This window comes from Bufo gargarizans, chromosome 1, assembly GCF_014858855.1.
Source record: "Bufo gargarizans isolate SCDJY-AF-19 chromosome 1, ASM1485885v1, whole genome shotgun sequence".
In the NCBI taxonomy this organism is placed as follows: Eukaryota; Metazoa; Chordata; class Amphibia; order Anura; family Bufonidae; genus Bufo; species Bufo gargarizans.
In genome coordinates, this window is record NC_058080.1 from 402,968,947 (window position 1) to 402,991,689 (window position 22,743).

Below are 22,743 nucleotides of genomic sequence, written 5' to 3' on the forward strand. Positions count from 1 at the left end.
TTGAAATTTAATTTTAACTTATTAAAATTACTGCAGTATTTACAATCCTGATGCAACAAAATGGTGGGAAAGTTATAATTTATTAAAAAAGGTACAATATCAGACTCATCTCTTTTGTTTGAATACTTATGTATTACTTATATATACTTATACCTACAACAAGCTATATGTGGGTTAGAGTATTTTCAGAAGCAATTTTCAGCACGAATATCTGTAACTATAGAACATGTAACTATGTAACATATATGACAATACAATGCAAATGAACTGGGTTTTACAGAACACATGCATCAGAAAAATCCACTGGGATTTGTGGACATACTGCAAATTTTCAAATTTGTATCAAAGTCTACGACAGGCTCGCTTCACTTCTGACTATCCTTAAAGGCTATGGATACCTTTGAGGACATTTTATTATCATTACATTTTAGTCATTTTGGCCTTAAAATTGTTTTTTTCAATTAGTCATTAATAAATATCTTCAACAGTTTTTCTTTTCATACATCTTTCCGTTTCAAAGCATTTGTAGAGTAGTAGGCTCTGTGCTTCACACGGAATCCCTTAGAGAACTGGTCTGTGGGCTGGATCTGTAGCCCTTATCTCTAAATTCCAGCTCATACACATGCATTTAAGCTAAATTCATGTCAGACTGATAAGAATTTAGCTATAATGAGTGTTTAGGAGCTGTCAGGATTTCAGGGATAAGGGCTACAGATCAAGCTGTCAGAACAGCTCCCTGGTTGATTCAGTGTGAAAGCCTGCTATGCTTCAAATTCACTGAAGCTAAAAGCTGTAAAAGGAAAAATGTTAAAAAATGTTTGATAAACACCAATTGAAAAATAATTTTTAGCCCAAAATAAGTAAAATGCCGACTCTCATATAGGAATGCAGACTGTCCAGGTTGTGCCATGACATTTGGCACAACTAGATAGTTGGCATATTTTGTCAACTGGACTCTGAGAGGGGAACAGCTACCAGCTCCAGAAGAAGACAACATCCACACTCCTTATTCGCAGGTACAGTGCCTCAATGAAATGCAAGCATCAGTGGAAAAATAACTCTTTCATAGCATTGTTGTATGTATTCCTTAAAAGATGATATATCAGATTACAGAAACGTAGCTGTGATGCCAGCTAGTTTATTGGAATGAATACCACATAAATATTCTCAGCATAAAAAAGGCATTACAGCGACATTTTTAAATTTGGTATCTGTTATCTTCTATGGAAGATGCATATGGCAGAGCTCTGGAAGAGACATTTTTCCATTGATTGCCTCATCTTAAAAATTTTTGAAACCCTTTGCAATGAGCTGTGAAAACAGTAGTATTAGGGCGCCTTCACGTGCAGCAGATTTTTTTTCAGAAATATCTGCAACTAAAAATTAGGTTCATTTATCTGAATGAGGGTGTTTTGGCAGCAAGCACATAGATTTCTGCAAGTTTCATTCAAGTGAATAGAACTCATTTTCAGTATACTTTGTGTGGTGCAATACTAAATGCTAGTAGTGTTAAACAGGTAGGCTACTAGATATTATTTTAATACAGTGTATTATGCAAGGGTCCCTTCTCCACGTTGCCTGGCACTAGAATGTTTGGCTACATAACAATCCTGTTGTTCCATTGTGACTGAATATGCAAATTGAAAAAAAAAGTTCTAGTATCCTGAAAACAACTTTGCTAAACATAAGAATCTAGGCCTCAACAATGAATAATTTCTAAAATGTTGAAAAGAAGGAGTAAATGGGTACACAACATATGTGCCATCTGTATTAGCATATGTTTAAAGTACAGAAGTATATTTAAATATCTATTAATATTGAAATATTAGTATTGTCCCTTATTGAGGTTTATTTGCTTCAATATATGTGTAGCAGTTACTGATAACAAGAAAAAAACTGGTTTTGCACAGCTCACCCTGAATTTGCGTCATTCAGACACTCACGTAATTTGAAGGAAAGGGCAGCATGGATGAATCCCCCGGGTCTGGGGTCATGAGAGACCTCAGTCCAGTTCTGTATGGAGACTTATGAGAAGTACATTGCCAATAAGTCTCCATACCATGGAGTACTTCTAGTAATTCTCCATACAGGACCCTGCCTAAGCCGCTTTCAAGGCATCACACTGAGCCAGCCAGAATCCTACTCTGTACTGATGAGGGGCAAGCATTCCAAAACAAGTTGGACAGATGGATATCTGGCTCGGTTATATTCCCTTGTGAAATCTCAAGGCTTGTTGGAAAGTCGGATCTTGACTCATAGGGAACCACTTTCAAGATGGCAACATGGATCTTTTTTAAATTACTGAAATCAGCCCCTTGTACACACACCCCTTCCAATCAGGTTCTGATTATTTTTATTAAAATGAAGTGAAGGTAATCTTCTTACTAGTGACTGTATTTGTGAGTTATAACCTCCCTTCTGATGCTCAGCTGTGTCATGTGACCACCACTCATCTCCAACTGACACAGGACAGGAGGTCAGTTACTTCTCTATTCATTCCTATGAGACTGACATTGAGGCTCCCATAGGAATACATAAAGAAACTGACTTCCTGTCCACACATAAAGTTATGTTATTTAGAAAGTTTTATTGCTGGTTACATGAGACAGCCGAGAAGCAGAAAGGAGTGGATAGCTCACAAATACATACACTGGTAAGAAAACTACCTTCACTATAGTTTACATCATGTACCTTTCTAACAGGTCAGAGAATAAAAATCTTTGCAGGAGTTCTTTACAGCTTCCAGCTCCCATTCTTTTTTTTATCAGATACATTTTGATTGGAAGTTAAGAAAACATTAGCATATCAAACAGATCTCCCATCCGCCCCCTCTCATTTTATATAGCAGCAGTATATTACAGTGTATTACATATGTCAAGACAGTTTACATAACATTTTTATAACCAGTGCTTCACTGGGAGATACGGGTGCGTCTGAGTAATAGAAGCATCGAATATCATCAAAAAGTTAATTAATTTCAGTAATTCAATTCAAACAGTGAAACTCATTCATATAGATTCATTACATACAGAGTTATCTATTTCAAGTGTTTTTTTCTTTTAATGTTGATGATTGCAGCTAATGAAAACCCAAAAGTTAGTATCTTAGAAGATTAGAATATTATATAAGACCAATGTAAAAAATATTTTTTATACAGAAATGTTGGCCTACTGAAAAGTATGTACAGTATACGTACTCAATACTTGGTCGGGGCTCCTTTTGCATGAATTACTGCAACAATGTGTAGTGACATGGAATTATTATGGAAGCCAATGATAGCGGCCTTCAGCTAGTCTGCATTTTTGGGTCTGGTGTTTCTCAACTTTTTATTGACAATACCCATTAGATTCTCTATGGGGTTTAGGTCAGGCGAGTTTGGACAATAAATCACATTGATACAGTGGTTATAAAACCAGGTATTGGTAATTTTGGCAGTGCGGGCAGGTGCCAAGTCCTGCTGCAAAATGAAATCAGCATCTCCATAAAGCTTATCAGCAGAGGGAAGCATGAGGTGCTCTAAAATTTCCTGGTAGACGGCTGCGCTTACTTTAGACGTGTTATAACACAGTGGACCAACACCAGCAGATGACATGGCTCACCAAACCATCACTGACTGTGGAAACTTCACACTGGACCCAGGGTTGCCAACCGTCCAGACATTTTTGGACAGTGCGTAAAAATAGGCGACTTTTCCTGTGTCCGTGAAAAAAATAGACATGTCTGTGATTTTTTTGAGACTGGTGGTACTTGCCTAGTTTATTTTGGTGGTAATAATCATCATTTCATAGCTCACAGTAAATATTGGTAATGAGGTATTATCAGTGTATTGAGCTATAGACATATATCTCTATCATTCATTATGGTTTTCCAATTTGTCCGTAAAAAATTTTGTCTGTCTGTGATTGTCCAGAAAAATTCAAAATTCCAATTGGTAATCATGACTAGACCTAAATCAACTTGGATTGTGTACCTTTCCACTCTTACTCATCTGAAAACGGGACTTTGGACCACTGGGCAACAGTCCAGTCTTTTTTCTCCTTAGCCCAGAGTCGTGAGTCGCCTGACACAAGGAATGTGACAGTTGTAGCCCATGTTCTGGATACATCTGTGTCTGGTCACTCTTGAAGCACTGACTATAGCCACAGTCTACTCTTTGTGAATCTCCCCACATTCTTGAATGGCCTTTTCTTGACAATCATTTCAAGGCTGCGATTATCGCTGTTGCTTGTCTACCTTTTTCCTTCATATAATAACCGGAGAATAGCTAAGCAATCATTTTCCTGTACAGCGAAACTACCCCGAGAATACACAATAATGGAACTCTTCATAGTTTTGTTGCATAGACTTTTATTTATAAGATCTATCATTTCTGTCCAATTATTATCATCTTAATTGGACACAATTCCACATTTGATGAATCGGTCCTACTCCTGTGCCTGACATCTATTACATAGATCATCAAATCACATATTTTAATAAACGAACAGGAGATAAACCCGTGATAGTCAATGTGTTTTACTGAAAAATACTTGAAGAATATTAAGAAAAACTTCCGGCCACTGGTCTTAAGTAATTAATGCTATTTCTACAGTGTACCTGTCTTTAAAGTATACCAAAATGTTTAAAGGGGTTTTGCCATCAGAGACAATAAGGGCACAACTTTCCCTGCTCCATTTTCGTTGTAGGTGCGGGTCCCATATGACCCCATTGTCTGTGATAGGAATACTCCTTTAAGTACACTTTATTAAAACGTACAGGAAATATGATATTTGCAATGTACTTTTTATTAATTTTTCTTTCTCATGTGAAATAGGCACCTGAAGTTCAGGTACCTATTCGCACTTATGAATCTGTACACTACTTTCTATGGGAGTACGGACTCTCTCCCTGCTGCGATGCAAGCTAAAGCTTGGCATACTAGCGGTATGTCAGGCTTACCACAGCAGGCAAAAGCAGAGGAGCGATGTCTTATTTTAGCTTCCGCTCTGCACTCGAGCGCAGGGCAGGAGCTGATATAAAACATTGCTCCACTGCCTGTGTATGGGTGTATGGATTCTAAAGTGTGAACAGGTACCTATTTTGTAAAAAAAATAAAAATAAACAATTAAAGTACAATGGAAATATTATTTTAGCCAATTTCCTATAGTCTTTATTAAAATGTACTTAAAGGTTTAGGTACACTTTAATGTTCAAAAGGTGTTGCTTTAAATGAGCCTCTAATAAACACTTATAGTGTAATGAAATGGGTCCTGTACTGCCTATGTCCTATTTCTACTTTTGATATTGGCTCCTCATGAAGGAAGTCACATGTAGTGAGCTGTCTTGGTGGGTATATAAGGTGTGTGATAGGCTGTCTGCACACATATCCCTCGTTACTGTTATCGGTTAAAAGGACAATTTATCAGATTTGCAAAAAGGGATGATTATTCGCTTTCATGCCCAGGGTGGCAGGCTTTCTGAAAATGTACAGTTTGGTGAAAGTATATTGTAAGTGGACAGCTGACACCATTGCGAAGGTGAGCAAGGGCAGACTGACATGCTACAGTGGTATCTATTAGACGTGTGTTTAAAACAACATTACAGTGAACCCTATGGAGTATGGGGCTCCGAAGCAGACAGATGGTCACTACACCTCAGCCAACGAAGGTGCATTGTCAGAAAAAAAGTTTCAATTTTCACTGCATTATTGGAATTTGACCTCTGCTGATTGGCAAAGGGTTGTTTTTTCCAATGAGTTACATTTTCTGTCTCCAAGGGATAGACGTTGGTCTGTCAGGTGAGAAACTTCAGAGAACAAACTACCTGCAATCTTTACTGGAAGAGCACAAGCTGGTGGTGGCAGCATTATGGTCTGGGGAATGTTTTTGTGGCATTTTCTGGCCCCAATCATCCAGGTGGAATTCCCCAGATTTGAACTAAATTGAGCATCTGTGGGACCACCTTAATTGTCATGTTGACTCTATGGATCCTCCCCCATGCACCCTCCAGCAGCTGTGGGATACACCTCAGTCAGCATGGCTACCGATAACTGTGACAGGACGTACTTACGCCTGGCCCTGAAGTCTTTAAGAGGTTTGTTCAGCGCATGCACTGTACAGGGATGGGGTTTGCTAACAGCTCCATCCCTGTACTGCTTGTCCACCGAACGAGGGACAGGCTTGAGTACATCTTTAATGCCTGGCCCTGTGAGTCAGTGGGCGTGGCGTGACTTAGGGGCTCATTTGCATATCATAAAACATCCATTTTGTCAAGAATGTGGACATCTAGCAAGATGGGACCATGACCATGATGTTCAACTGTCAAGCACACATGGCTCCGAGTGAAATGGTTTAATTGCAATGTATCTGATGACAGAACCCTTTTAAGGTGGATTTAATTAGTTTAGAAAATCACTTAGGTCTCCATCTGTTGGGTTAACTTTAGAGGAATACAAGTTCTGAATATCTAAAATCTCTGGAGACATAAACATTACTGCCTCTTCTGCCTAACAGTAGCCATTTGTATATAAGTAGACCCAGATGCTGCTAGCTAAACAATTGCCAACAAGTGTCACATCTTTTCTCCCCCTTCATAATAATGCTGTGCCTATTTTCTGCAATAGTTAGTAGGTGTTTATTAAGTTGGCTGTGGGGATCATGCCAATTATGAGCATTTATCTCCGAGGGGGTCTAAAATACAGGTATTTTCTGCATATTAGACCGCTGCAATCAGATTATCTTTAAAAGCCCTGGGGACTTAAATTTAATTCTATGTACTTTCTTAATCAGGTATGCCTTCAGACAACCAATTTAGACCCTGAGTCTTCATTGAAAAAAATAGAAAAAACAGCTTAGGTATATTACTATGGGTACTTATGACATTAATCCGGTATGGGTTAAATTGCCAGCAAATTGAACCCCTGGCAGCAACAGAAACAAGTGACATCTGTGAGTTACAGAGTGGCAATGGAATTGTCTCACTGTCCTGATTTTAAGTCGCCATACGTCTAGCAACATTTTGGAGCATCTTTCCAAAAGGTGTTAAATAATATCCACCTGTTCTATGCCAGGAAATTTGTCTAAGGCATAGTCAATAAAGTTATTAAAGTCTACCATGAGAAGAATGGGAACAGAGGGGACCCAGCTGGCAAAAAGTAACACTTTATGGAGAACTGTAGCCATAAATGGAGGGGAAATATAAAGCCCTGCAAGTATGAAGGGAATTGTATATAGAGTGCCATAAAGACATACATAATGCACCGCATTGTCTATTTCAGATGAAATGCATGCAAAGTTGACATAACAGTGTATAAGAATACTGACGAGAATACGTGGAGTAAATAGAATAGAAGCTCGGATCCACCTAGTACTTATATAGAAGTATAATGCTCTCAGGGACCATATGTGTCTCTTGCAGACAATAAATCAAGCATTGATATTTTTTTTGAATCAACAATGGGCAATAATGTGAAGCTTTGCGGAGTACATCATGGAGTATGGAAGATGAAGAGTGCATAGTCTGCGCTTGATATCTATGAATCTCACATTCTTCTTCTGGACTTCCATTGAGTAGTCTGGAAATAAAGACACTTTATGCCCAGCAAGTGTAACAGAGCCTCTCTTTCTCGCTTTGTAAAGTATTATATCTCTGTCTCTATAGTGGAAGATGTTGATCATGATAGAACAAGGCGGACTTCCAGGTGGCAGGAGTTTTTCGGGTATTCTGTGTGCCCTTTCTATTGTAACTGTGTATCTTTGTCAAAGGTATCGCGTAGCCAAGACTCAAAGATGTTTATCGAAATATTGCCCTCCACCTCCTCCGCTACTCCAACCAGTCATATGTCTACGTAAACGATTTTCCAAGTCATCCTGTTTAGCTGTGATGGTCTATTTATACCTATGGAGATCTTATTTCTTTGAAGGTTCTGCATTTTCCAAATCTCCCAGTCTATCCTTTAGGGCAGTGGTCCACTTGGTTGGCTTTTTTATGTGATGTCATAATAATGTTATGTCTTCCTTAATGCTTCCCTCTTGCATAGTTAGAAGAATATTTAGGGACTTACTGCAATGTTCTGTAGCCTTTAGGCTGTCTCAGTGTGGGCTCCTCAGCATTATTTTTCAATTGAAAAATCTGAAACCAACCCATTCTCATAAATTATACATTCAGTGCGGAAAAGACGCAACTTTCAGACCCCTATGATCAGTCTCTAATAGCATGCCCTTTTGGCATGGTAAATGGTGTGACTGGATTTGGAAAACCTTTTCAAGGAGACTGTGTGGGTGAAAAGTTAATGAGTCAAATAAGTTCAGGTCAGCAATTTTAAAAAAAGATGAAGCTTTTCCAACTAAATATTTTAGATAGCCTTGGTCATAATTACACAAAACACTCAGAGTGTGCCATGCTTGTATTTCTCCTCAAAACATCAGAAGTTTAAAGTCCTAAGGCAAAATTAGTTTTTCGATAATTGTGGTTAGTAAACTAGGGTGAGTAATACGTTGTTGACAGGTCATACAGCCTAAAGTAGGCCATACACCCAGAGTTTGCAGGAGAAGGTCAGACGAAGTGCAGATATGCAGGAAACTGCTTTAGCTTTGTTCTACATCCTGTAAAAGACTATTTTGAATTAGAGAATTGATTCATGGGTTAGTGGCACATTATTATCTCCAGTGGTGGACTACACATAACAGTTTGGTCAACCAATCTAATCATTCATCCGTAGGATTGTATGAAAGGATGATTCCACCAGCTACATGCCGAACTAAGCTGGTTGATCAAACACTTATAAAAGAAAAAAAAAATGAACACAGTGCTGTGCGCTTGCTTAGAAATTGTAGGAATTTGTCTGAACTTGCCATGCAGATGCAGTTTCAGTTGGCTACAGCCAAAATGTTACAACCTGACAGATCACATTTTGGCCATTACGAGCAATCAACATTTTCAAATGATAGTTGGCAGAAATGGACAAAATTGTGGGTTTTGGACAGTTGCACCCAGTTTAAATTTCTGTAATGGGATAAGAATAAGACTTCTAGAACTCAAGGGATGCAAACATATGGTGGCAAACAATTGAAACAATGCTGTAGACAATCACCCTGTAATTTATTTTGTCCAACTAGTATTACTGTGTATACTGTGGTCTTTGTCTGACTTGTTCATTTGGAGAACAATTTGCATTTTGAAACAAAAAAGAGTCAAGTAGGTGATTGTAATCTCCTGAAGGCGATCTGCCATAATATGCTGCTTCAGTATGCTGGCCACTAAGGCAGAATACAGTGATAAATCTGATTATATCACACAATCCTTGTTTTCTCTGAAGCTGAATTGCAGCTGAGCATGTAACCAGACAGAACCCTTTTACTAAGGAACATGTACAAACACTCTTTATACCATTATGCATTGGGTGTTTTTATGGAAGGTCAAGGAGCGATAAGCAACTAAGCCAATCAGACACCATAATTTGTTTAAAGCACATGGTTTCTGCCCTAGACTTTATATAATGACCTGCTAGCAACCAATGTCAGGCAGCTGCAACCAAGGCTAATTAGATCATGGGGAGCATCAAAAGGGGAATGGAATCACATGATGAGAACATACACTGCCTGTCCAAAAAAAAAGTCGCCACCAAAAAAAAAAAAGATTCTCAATGGGGTTAAGATTTGGACTCTGTGGTGGCCAATTCATGTGTGAAAACGATGTCTCATGCTCCCTGAACCACTCTTTGACAATTTGAGCCCGAAGAATCCTGGCATTGTCATCTTGGAATATGCCCGTGCCATCAGGGAAGAAAAAATCCATTGATGGAATAACCTGGTCATTCAGTATGTTCAGGTAGTCAGCTGACCTCATTTTTGGAGCACATACAGTTGCTGAACCTAGACCTGACCAACTGCAGCAACCCCAGATCATAGCACTGCCCCCACAGGATTGTACAGTAGGCACTAGGCATGATGGGTGCTTCACTTCATCTGCCTCTCTTCTTACCCATATGCGCCAATCTCTCTGGAACAGGGTAAATCTGGACTCATCAGACCACATGACCTTCTTCCATTGCTCCAGAGTCCAATCTTTATGCTCCCTAGCAAATTGAAGCCTTTTTTTCTGGTTTGCCTCACTGATTAGTGGTTTTCTTACGGCTACACAGCTGTTCAGTCCCAATCCCTTAAGTTCCCTTTGCATTGTGCATGTGGAAATGCTCTTACTTTCACTATTAAACATAGCCCTGAGTTCTACTGTTGTTTTTCTTCGATTTGATTTCACCAAACGTTTAAGTGATCGCCAGTCATGATCATTCAGGATTTTTTTCCCGCCACATTTCTTCCTCGAATACGATGGGTCCCCACTATCCTTCCAGTTTTTAATAATGCATTGGACAGTTCTTAACCCAATTTTAGTCGTTTCTGCAATCTCCTTAGATGTTTTCTCTGCTTGATGCATGCCAATGATTTGACCCTTCTCAAACAGACTAAGGCTACTTTCCCACTTGTGTTTGGAGCGGATCCGTCTGGTGTCTGCACAGACGGATCCGCTCCTATAATGCAAACAATGGGATCCGTTCAGAACGGATCCGTCTGCATTATCTTTCAGAAAAAATTCTAAGTCTGAAAGTTAGTCAGACGGATCCGTCCAGACTTTGCATTGAAAGTCAATAGGGGACGGATCCGTTTGAAATTGCACCATATTGTGTCAACTTCAAACTGATCCATCCCCATTGACTTACAGTGTAAGTCTGGATGGATCTGTTTGGCTCCGCATGGCCAGGCGGACACCCGAACGCTGCAAGCTGCGTTCGGGTGTCCGCCTGCTGAGTGGAACGAAGGTCAAACGGAGCCAGACTGATGCATTCTGAGCGGATCCGCATCCACTCAGAATGCATTAGGGCTGGACGGGTCCGTTCGGGGCCGCTTGTGAGAGCCTTCAAATGGAACTCGCAAGTGGAACCCCGAACGCAAGTGTGAAAGTAGCCTAACATCTTTTCCACGACCACGAGATGTGTCTTTTGACATGGTTGTTTAAGAAATGAGAAGCAACTCATTGCACCAGTTGGGGTTAAACAACTTGTTGCCAGCTGAAAGATAATCGCCCATGCAGTAATTATCCAATAGGAGGCTCATACCTATTTGCTTAGTTAAATCCAGGTGACGACATTTTTGTTGTTGGACAGGCAGTGTAGTTCTACCACTTTACAAATCACTAGTCACACCGTAAATGGAGTATTGTGTTCAATTCTGGGCACCAGTACACAAGAAAGACGTAGTAGATCTTGAACGGATTGAAAGGCGTGCAACTAAAGTAATAATGGAATGGGTTTACTATATTTCGTTTAGAAAAAAGACAGCTCAGGTGATCTAATAACTATGAATAAATATCTCTAAGGGCAAATTTATAGAAATAGAGTGCATTTTGAACCACCTGAAGGTCAGAAAATGAAATCTGTACCTACTATGCCGCTTTGCACTGGAGTAGATTTGCACAAAAAATATGCTATTTTCTGGCCTTTACCTTAATTTGTCCCAAAAAAGAGACCACGCCTATTTCAGTGCTAGGGCCAAACTTTTCTGAATTAGGTGCAATTGCGCATGCAATGATTTGCAACAATTTTTGGTGCACCTTGCCCCCAGAAGTAGCACAAATACATTGATTAATGTGGGCTCATGCAATTTACTGTTTATCTCTGTACTATGCAAGGAGCTGCAGCACGGCCCATAAATGTAATGCTGGGAACACCTCTGCATGGTAGCCCTTAAGCCGCTTCATAGTCAGAATTCTGCCATTTGAACCACTAGCAATGACTTTATGAGATGGTAATACTCCTTTAAACTTCTGTCAGAGGGGAGTATAGAATGAGGAGGGAGTATGAACTTGGACATATATAGTTACCAAGGATTTCATGTGTAATTAAGTGAAATTGCTGTCAAAACTGGCTTCTCCTGTCTACCCAGTGATTGACAGATTTCCCTTTATACACCATGTTTCACTCTGTGTGGGTAGGGGGGACAGGATCACTCTGTGAGAATGGATGGCATTGCAGGGCTTTTTGAGCATCCAATCCTAGAAAATGATATATCTCTAAATACATCACCCTTCCTGTATATTGTGCTCCCCTCAGATAGCTCAACATAGGAAAGCTGAAAGATCTGCTCTCATTTTCTTAAAATATTTGCCATCTGTTATTAACAACCTTGGTTTAAATTGACAAATAGATATATTGATGTGGAAAGACTGTGCTCACTGATGTATTTCATCTGCATGCCACTGTGTGAATTGCCAAGAAACTGATTAATATTTGAAATATCTAGCTCCCATGTGCATTAGAAATGCTTGCATAAATAATTATTCATCTCATTAGTAACTTTAGCTTGTAAAACAAGTGGCAAGTTAACTTTGATGGCGCTTAAAGCTTTTTTCGGCTGACGACTGATAATATGTATAAGAATAGAGCAGTCTCTTTTGACTAACTTTTCTTTTATCTGTACCTCAATTATACTCATTACGTATTCTAAACTTTAATGCTTTTTACAGGTTATAGATTTGGAATAATTGTTAGCATTATTATTGCTGTTAGTTTCTAAATACTATCCACATCTACATACAGAACCTTCTTCTCCCTACATTTGCTTTATGGCCACCTGACATAACATGTTTTAGGCCTCATTTACACTTCAGTGTTTGGTTAGTGATTTGTGACCCAAAACCAGAAGCAGAACCTACACCGAGATAAGGTATAATGGGAAGATCTGCACCTGTGCTGTGGTTTGGAGCTGCAGTGGCGTAGCGTGGGGGGGGCGTTGCCCCGGGCACCAAATTGTAGGGGTGCCAGGCAGCAGGCAGTATAATGATGGTGATGGAAGCCTATGGCTCCCATCCCCTCTGTTCTGCCTCATAGGCTTCAAGCCAGGCCTGAAGCCTATGAAGCAGTAGAATAGCGCAGGAGATTGCGATTAGATCACCGTGACCTCCAGCACCGGGTCTCGCGAGATGATGTGATTACGCGGCGCAGGAGGGCATGGTGATTTGTTCCTGACCGCCTGCGCCGGGACGCCCGAGCGAAGGCTACAAGAGACGATGAAGAGAGGTGAGTATTATTTTTTTTTTTTATGTAAGTACTAGGGGCACTATGGAGGTGGGGGAAAGAATGTGGGCCATTACATATTATACAGAGGGGCCAATATATTTTATAAAGAGCAGCCATTATATATTATAATTATACAGGGGGACTCATTTATATTATACAGAGGGGCCATTATATATAATAATTATGCAGGGGTCCATTATATATTATACAGAGGGGCCCTCTGTATAATTATAATATATAATGGTCCCCCTATATAATTATTATATATAATGGCCCCCCTGTAATATTAGGATATATAATGGCCCCCTCTGTTTTATTATTACATATATATAATGGCCCCTCTGTAAAATTATTATATATAATGACCCCCCTCCCAGTATTATTATAATATATAATGGCCCCCTCATTATTAGGATATATAATGGCCAATTATGAAGAAGTAGTGAGATCCAGCTTCCCATAAAAAAAAATCTTTATTTACTACAAGTACAGTCTACGCGTTTCGGACCTCCACATATTGGTCCCTCATCTTGACATACAGAAATAAAAATAGATCCCCATGGGGTGGGTCAAAAACAATTAAGTAATTCCCATCACATGTTAACCAAAACCTGAAAAAATAGCGATCCAAAAGGGATCCTATATATTAAAGATATTCTATCGATATTTAAGGACCAAATCATATTTCCTGTTCAAACCATTTGGTACACAGCTCCCTAATTTAAACATCCTAAAGGGGCGTGTCTACAGGTTGGGGGGGCGCAATACATGGCTTGCCCCGGGTGCTGTCAACCCACGCTACACCACTGTTGACCCGCACCTGGTTTTGGCTAATACATCGCTGTTGGAAATCACTGACCAAACACTGAAGTGTGAACGAGCCCTTAAGCAAATCAGTCAGGTGATTTTTGTTGCCCTGTCTGATAGCAGGATATGACAGGGAGAAGCTGAACGCTGTGATATATAGATTTATATGATTTGGAGCTGGATTTAGTAACATAGTTTATAAGGCTGGAAAAAGACATCTGTCCATCCAGTTCGGCCTGTTATCCTGCAATTTCTTAGTATAAAGCAGAGTAAATCATGACAGGACTCCTACGTGATATAGTAATAGTCCAGATTACTCCACACACACCTGACAGGTTCACTTTCAATACTTGCCGATTGCTGGATGACTTAAAGCATTCAGTAGGCCTGTATGTAACGCTGACGCTACTGATCATCCTTGCTTAGCCTGCATCCACACAGAGATCATGTCGCTCCTCATAGAGAAGGCAGAGATGGTTTATTACTCAGCGAAATGAGCTGATGATGGGCAACTGCAGGAGTTCCTGAGTTTTATCAGATCAGCTATTGAGTGAGTCTCCAGAGGCAATAAACAGAAGACTTTTTCAAATGATTGCTGTCCTGTGTATTCTGTGTTGTAGCAGCAGTTATGTAAGCAGCACTGCTACCGGTGGGAAAGAATCCTTCTCTCACAGCAGAAATATTATTTATTGAAACACTATTTATTCCATGGCGCTTTACATATGAAAAGGGTTGTACACACATAATATAAAACAACTACAATAAGTGTAAAAAAGATGAGTTACATATCGGAAAAACAAATTAACTACTGAACTACTTCAAGATGATGACCAACATATAACAAACTGCTATTGACAGTGTTAGCACTATTTTATTGCGCTTTCATTTTCGTTTGTGATTTCCTGCATCATCCCAAAACAAACAGGTACTATCATACTGGTATTAGTATATTTCCATAGCTAAGGAATGTGCAGTTACAAGACCACTTGGTTGATATAGATGTAAGCCCCAAAGTTGGAACCCTGCACCTATAGCCCTTTCACATGGTGGTGTATAGTTCAGTAAGACAAAAGCAGGAGTGGGCCCAAATTATAAAATAGGTGCAAATCTTTTCACAATACTTTATTTTCTCTTTATGGCTACTCCTAGTTTTGGCATATAAACACTGATGCAGAATACTGACTACAATATGCAAATATGATAGAGGATTAGGGCAATTATCGGGGATGAGTGTACATACAAGTGCTTATTCTCGAAATTTTCCCTGTGTAAAACAGCTGCTAATCAGCCAATAAACAGGTGAACAGGGATGTGCTATGACTTTTTATGTGGACGAGTGATCTCAATAACAATCATTCATCCCCATTCAGGGGAGATGATTGCTGAATTTAAATGCAGTTATCACCTCTGTTTAACAATCCGGCAATGGGGATATTTGGAGATAATTGCCATCCAACAAGACCTTAAAGGCTATGTACACCTTCAGAGTCAATTTTTTTATGATTGCATTTTACTAATTTTGGGCTGAAAAGCATTTTTCAATTGGTCTTTATAAAAAAAAATATTGAGCCGTTCTGTCACAGAGCGTTAACTGTTTATCTAGCTATTTTATGCCGTTCATCTAATAAACCTTATCTATGATTTACTAAGAGGTCATAAACACTTACTTAAGACACATTCTTATCAGTAAGATAAGAACTATGCTATAATGTGTTTATAATGTCAGAGAGTAGAAATAGCTGGCTGACAGAGCAGAGAGAAAATTTAGATACCACTATTAGAGCATGTCAGCCCTGTACAGAAAAAATGGCTCCATATTTTTAATAAAGGCCAATGTAAAACATTATTTTTAGCTCAAAATGAGTACAATGCATAATAAAAGAAACTGCCCCCAAAGGTGTACATAGCCTTTAAGTCTGCTTAACTTATTCACAATAAGATTGCTTGTCACAAACCAGGCACACCTAAATGTTGTATATAGGTGGTTGTATTGTGAACTAGGCCTTACTGACATGTCAGTATTTCATGTCTGTGGACAGTACACAGATCTATTGAGTTTAATGTGTTCATTTACACACTCTAAGGGTCCATTCACACGTCCGTTGTTTCTTTCCTGATCTGTTCCGTTTTTTGCGGAACAGATCTGGACCAGATCTGGACCCATTCATTTTCAATGGGTCCTGAAAAAAATCGGACATTGTGCTGTCTGATTTTTTTCAGGACCCATTGAAAATGAATGGGTCCAGATCTGTTCCGCAAAAAACGGAACAGATCAGGAAAGAAACAACGGACGTGTGAATGGACCCTTATTTTAACACAGGCAGAAAATGGAAGCATTGTCTACTTTGGGCCATGTTGCAGACCTATCACATCTATTCAAGTGTATGGGTCAGTGAAAACCACAGTAGACTATGTTATCCAGTAACATTTCCCAGCCAGCAAGAAAATTTAAATTTAACATCATTTATAACTTTTTCACTGTAAGGACTTAGGAAACGTACAAACAAATCCCTTCTGCATCTTTAGACAGATCTTTAAATTAAAGTGATGGCATATCCTGAGAATTAAGGGGGTGCAGGGTGGTTTAATGCAGTGTCTCCTTTACAGTTTTCCTACCTGCAGGTGTACTATAGCACAGCCCTGTTCACTTCATGAGATGGGAAAACAGCATTACGTATGTAAGGTTATTTTATAATTTTGTAACTTCTTGACTCTGTATTGTTATACAATGTTCTTATTCTGTGTACTACTCACTTTGTGGATATTGGTGATATTTTTATAGCTGATAAAAACATGGAATAACTATTGTTATACGTGCATGATACATGATGTCTGTTTACTATTTGCAGCATACTCAACCAAACTCAATAGGTTCCCCATCTTTCATTTTCATGATGACCTGAAAGATCTCTGTATCAGCGCTGTGAGCTCGAACACAACCAAATCTACTCTGTATGCTTTGAATGTCTGGAGGTACTGGTGTATGACCAGGGGACTTAAAGACTGTATGGACTTTACCAAGGTGAGTTTACACATCGACAGGTTGCACCAACAACAAGACCACTGATAAACTGATAACCAAAGTGATTTAAGGGATGAGGGGAGTGGAGGGCAAGAAATCCTGGGAGAGGGTGACCAAAGTACTATGTATGAATTAGTCAATGGTCAATCTAGAGATCTGTCTCAGGATATTTATTTGTAACTATAACAAGATGGCATCTGCTATATCTGGAGTCGCATAGACAGGGATTCTTTACTGTAAGAGTAGTGAGAGTATGGAATCTGTAAGGGAATCTGTCACCAATATTTGGCCTATATAGGCAATGCTACAGTGCTGTTGTGCACTGAAATATGGTTTAAAAGATAGTTTTGGTATTCTTTTGTGCATTTGCTCACCAGAAAATGATGTTTGTGCCTATATGCAAATTTCCAAACTTCCAAAGAGCCTAAGCCTGCCTATTTAATGAGCTCATGCCACCTATTTAGAGAGCCTAGTACTTCACCAGTGCACTCCTAACTTCCTGCGATATCACCAATGCCCTCCCCTTCTGCCTTTGAGGTCGCCTCTCTCCCTGGGTCTGTGCACAGCAGTACATAGTAAGAGCATTGGCCCAACTGTATGTACTGCATTGGCCTCGTCACTGTAGGAGTGCCGCAGTCTTGCAGTGACGGAGCCAGTAGCGCTGCTCATATGCCATATGCAGTACATACAGTGAGGTACATGCCCTTACTATGTACTGTGGTGCGCAGGTCCCCTATAGTTCCATTGCACAACAGAATCGTAGCATTACTTATATAGGCCAAATATTGGCGACAGATTCCCTTCAAATAGTCTGTCCCCACTAATAATAGCTAATGGTCTTGCGCAGTGATGGCTAACCTTGGCACTCCAGCTGTGGTGAAACTACGACTCCCAGCATGCTCCATTTATTTCTATAGAGTTCTAAGAGCAGCCAAGCAAGGGGGGCATCTTGGGAGTTGTAGTTTTACCACAGCTGGAGTGCCAAGGTTAGCCATCACTGGTCTAGGGCACTAATGGCTAACATCCAGCACTCCAGCTGTGGTGAAACTACGACTCCCAGCATGCTTCATTTATTTCTTTGGAGTTTTGAGAACAGCCAAGCAAGTGTAGATCTTGGGAGTCTTACCACAGCTGGCGTGCCGGAGGTTAGCCATCACAGGTCTAAGGTTTTAGCAGATGTTGGTTGTCCAGATGGCCATATCTGAAGTTTGTTCCCCTAATTTGAGGACAGTTAGAAACTACAATATAGAAGTTTAAATTCCCTTTTATCTCCAGGGCTCTGGTGAGAATAGTTCTGGAAGGCCATACCACTCCTGGTATACCACACTTATTCCAGTGCAGATCCTAAAATGTGCAGCTAAACTTGGGTCCTTTGAAATATAGAGTACAAATGGTCTGTACCAATATTGTTCATATTTCTTATATAGTGTTTTATTGTAATCTACCAGTAAAGTGGTTGCAAAAGAGAGGTGGTTTTTGATGACTACTTCACTTTCAGCTAATAAACTGGGGTGGAGAAAGAGTTGTCATTCTTGTGGTCACCCTCGGCTTTCTATGTCCTTGATTCATATATTGCCCTTTGTCCTAGCAAACCAATATTATTGTATTTTTCATTAATTGTCAGTAATCTTCAGTGTTTAGATCCATACTCATCTGCTTAGGCTGCCTTGTGGATACCCCTACCCTGGTGTTCTGTTTTAGTTTTAATATGATCAGTTTTGTAAAAATCCTCATCTTTGATCAGTACAGCATTTGTTCTTGCTTTGTGTTTAAGGTCCCCGCAGTTAAGCTGAATGAGCTTCTGGAAGATTTTTACGTGACTGTGAAAAAAACAGATGGATCAGATTTTTTGGCTACATCTCTCCATGCAATACGCAGAGGCTTAGACCGCATTCTGAAGAATGCTGGAGCTGGCTTCTCTATCACCAGCAGTGTCTTCAATTCCTCCTCACAGAAACTCAAGGAAAAACTAAGAATGCTTAACAAAGCTGGAATGTCAGGTTCCCGGTCACGCAATATTGTCTACTTCACGCTAGCAGATGAAGAGGAAATGTGGAGAATTGGGTGTTTAGGTGATGACGGGCCTGTGCCACTGCTGTCTTCAGTGGTAAAATACAATAGTCAGTTTCTAAACATGAGGACTTTGCAGGAGCATGCAGATCTAATGTATGGCGACATCGAATTGCTGACGGATGGAAATAATCAATCTTTTTTTGCTAGAACAGACAGCGTTAAAAGAGACAAACAAGCAAACCCTAATAAGATGTGCTACGGACAGATTTACCATGAACATTCAAAAGGACCCAGACGGTGTCCCTACTGTCTTCTGTATAAGTACATGTATACCCATCGTCCACCATCTCAGATAGAAGCAAATACACCATTTTACCTGACTGCACGGAAAGAGGTCAGTGGAATGGAAAATGTCTGGTATGAGGAACAGAGAATGGGGCTTAGATCTCTACGTGGCGTTGTCCCAAAGCTGGCAAAACGTGTTAAGTTAGACCAATGTGACAATTACACTTTTGTTTCATTTACACAGACATTCAGAAAGTTTGGTCCCATCAACAATTATTAAGAATTACACAACACACTCAATAGGTTACTTGCACAATGACGACCAGCAGGATATTCTAAAGAACATGTCAAAGTCGTGTCATTGACCTCGAGCCAGACCTACACTTTGTCATACAATTTCTTTTTTGTAAACTGTTCACTATTGTTTGGATTAGGTTAACACGAATCTCACATTATAACCTGTGATCATTTTTCAAGCATGTTAAATAAAAAATAGTGCCTTTTCACAACCACATAAGAAGACCACATAATAGGGAGAGTGAAAATACTTCACAATAGCACAACTTTCTCAGAGCTACTATGTAATACAATAAATACTTGTTATGTGATATTTCACAGATATTCATGAAAGACATTACTAAGTCTGTTTGGTACCTCTAGTAATACAACTGTTAATGTTGAGGAGCCCCCATAGCATCCTTTTTACACACTGATATTAGTGAGCCTACCGGCTAGGTCGTCTCTTACTTTCTTGTCTTTACTATTAATGTGATATACAACAGTACTAGAGAAAGGCCATGCCTACCACTCCACTGGGAGACTTACCAGCAATACACAGCTTTGATTAATACAATGGCAACATATTTAACCCGCCTTTTACTATAGCTCAAAGAACAGAATCTTTTGTTTTGCATTTTAATCCAGACAGACTAGACTCTATTGCATAGGATTTACCATCGTTATACAATAAACCTGGGCCTACAAATTGCCTCTTATTCTGATATTGTCTGGGTTCCTACAGTAAATTTAGAGACCCAGCACATATTTGCAGACCTGTTGGAACCCACTTTAAAAAGGGAATGTGTTGTGATTTTAGTTTCATCAATTAGGTGATAAATAATGAGTTTGGTATTAAAGAAGCACTCCAGGATTTTTTCCCCCATATATTTCAGGATAGGCCTTTATTAAAGAATAAGATGCAGACTGTTGTGTTTGCCTTGCATATACCTGTTTTATATAATGTGCTATTAGTCGATTGTCCATCGACTTGATTCCTTCTCCCCCTAGATATGGTTTTCCTAATCAATTCTACATTTCCCATCATGCCTGGCTTTATAAAGACAGAGGAGACGGAGTCTTACCACAGTGCACAGTGCAGCCATGACACAGAGCTGCTGTCGCCTCACACTGCAGGGTCTCCATGTTTTCCTATGTGATACAGCTTCAGGCTGTCTGTTCTCTTTGCTCTGTCATCTATCTCTCCCCTGTCAGCGCTTACATGTAGGAGGCAGGAAAAACTGTGTAACGCTATATCTCATAGAACTACATTGGAGAGTCAGCACACACAGATGGCATAGACAGGCAGGTAGTGTGAGCTGGGAGTTTTATATGCCACAAGACCAGGAGGAGCAGAGGATGGGAGTGGTAGTGGCCCTGTCTGTAACAGTCAATTACAGTGGCAACCCTCACACTGATGCTCCATAGGGCCAGGGCAGTGAAAGGAGGGTGCACCCTTTCTTCATTTTCTATCGGGGCACACCTTTATGTTGGGGCTCCTGCCTGATGGTAGTTGGGGTGCTCTTGACGTTATAGGTTTAGTGCCATTGCAAGGCAGGGGGTGTAGGGTGCACTGTCCAGCATATGGTGCCTGAGTCAGTAACCAGGCCAGATGTATAAAACAAACGTTACTCTTTACTAAAGTGCAGAATGGGAATTGTAGTATATCCAATGGCATCAAACACAGTTCCAAATAATTCACAGTGCAAATCTCCCAGATAGTAATGTATGGATTTGAGTAAGGAAGGGAATTATAGTACTCTTTCCTCTCTATCTGCCCAGACTCTGTGGCTGGCAATATTATGTTTGCAGTGATGGCTGTAATTTCCAACTGAGGGATACAGGAATAAGATATGACTGGCCAGGTCGTGTCTAAATATGAAGGGTCTATGTCCCTCTCTTACTGCAGTAAAGTCAGTAGTTTTGATCAGCAAATATTGTAGTGCTTAGCCATGCAGATTCTGCACCTTTTCGGTTCTTTTCTTTATCACTATCTGAGGTACTGTAGAAATGGTGAGGTCTTTCCCTCTGTATATAATCCTCAGGTGATTCTATGTAACTTTGGTCCAGTCCTGTGAGGAGTAGAGTACATAGCACAGCTCCCCCTTCCTCCTCTAACTCTAGACAACAAACTAGACTCTAGACTGAGATAGTGAAGGAGCCAGGAGCTACACCTAACTTCTTGCAGGGGTAATTAACCTCATCTCATCCATGCAAAGGCTATACTTGGTATTATACAATGTATTAATACATTAAATAGCAAGAACATCTATAACTGTAGCTAATCACTGTATACACTTACCTACTATATATCTGCAGCCCTGGTCCTTTAGTCTGAGGAGACATTATATCTTCAGCAGAATAGACCTGCCAGGAGCAATTTAAATGGGGATGATGTCGTCATGTATCTCACACAGAGAGACAGCTGGGAGACTGACCACTGCTGTCTACACATGAGAGCAAGCTCGGGGCTGGTGGTAAGACTTGAGGTCACATGACCAGGTTCCCATAATGAGAAGGTTCAAAATGTATGGATGCAACTGGGTTAGGTTGTAGCAACTTAGACTGCTAGAATACTGGTGGTGAGTTACATATGAATAATATATGTAATATAAAAAAAAAAAATATGGAGTGTTTCTTTAATTTGAAATATTGCAATTATTATTATTTTTTTATTCATAAAGACTACCTTAGGGACGGCCATATTGGAGACATACAACTTCCATTCAGTACTGTCAGTATAGACATATCAACAGTGTATGTGCACTTTATGGCAGTTGAAATGAACAGGATTTAATTGACAGAAAAATGTCATAGATTTTTTATAGTCTGCAGGAAGTCATAGAATATAATCTACTCCTCCAAAGAACAAAGGTGTGATAGGGGAGCTAGCCATCCAGCAGTACAAAACAGATGTTAATAAATAACCCACCCTCTAATAATAATGAACTGATTCCACTCATCTTGCATCGACATACAGCAAAGCTAAAGGGAGCTACAGCATCAAACACAAATATCAGTTTATTGCAGATGCTTTAGCTTCAAAATTGTAATATTTAAAGGGGTTCTCTGAGATCTTCATATTGATAGTCTATCCTCAGGATAAGCCATCAATATCAGATCGTCGGGGGTCCAACTCCAGGCACCCCCGCCGATCACCTGCATGAAGAGGCTGCGGCCTAAGCATAGCTCAGTTTCATTCAATGGGAATGGGGCTGAGCTGCAATACCAAGCACAGCCACTATCCAATGGACACGTCTGCACCGAACAGATAGACATGTCTTTTGCT

General features: G+C 39.9%; 1 protein-coding gene across 1 annotated transcript in view; it reads left to right on the forward strand.

Moving 5' to 3' along the window:
- LOC122921271 (uncharacterized protein KIAA1958-like) overlaps nt 1-22,737 on the forward strand; it is a 153,802-nt gene extending 131,065 nt beyond the window's left edge. The window contains exons 3-4 of the mRNA XM_044271259.1: nt 16,708-16,880; nt 18,655-22,737. Of these exons, the coding sequence (XP_044127194.1) occupies nt 16,708-16,880; nt 18,655-19,458 (977 nt within the window). The 3' untranslated portion in view covers nt 19,459-22,737. The remainder of the gene's footprint in view (nt 1-16,707; nt 16,881-18,654) is intronic.
- Nucleotides 22,738-22,743: the final 6 nt, after the last annotated feature.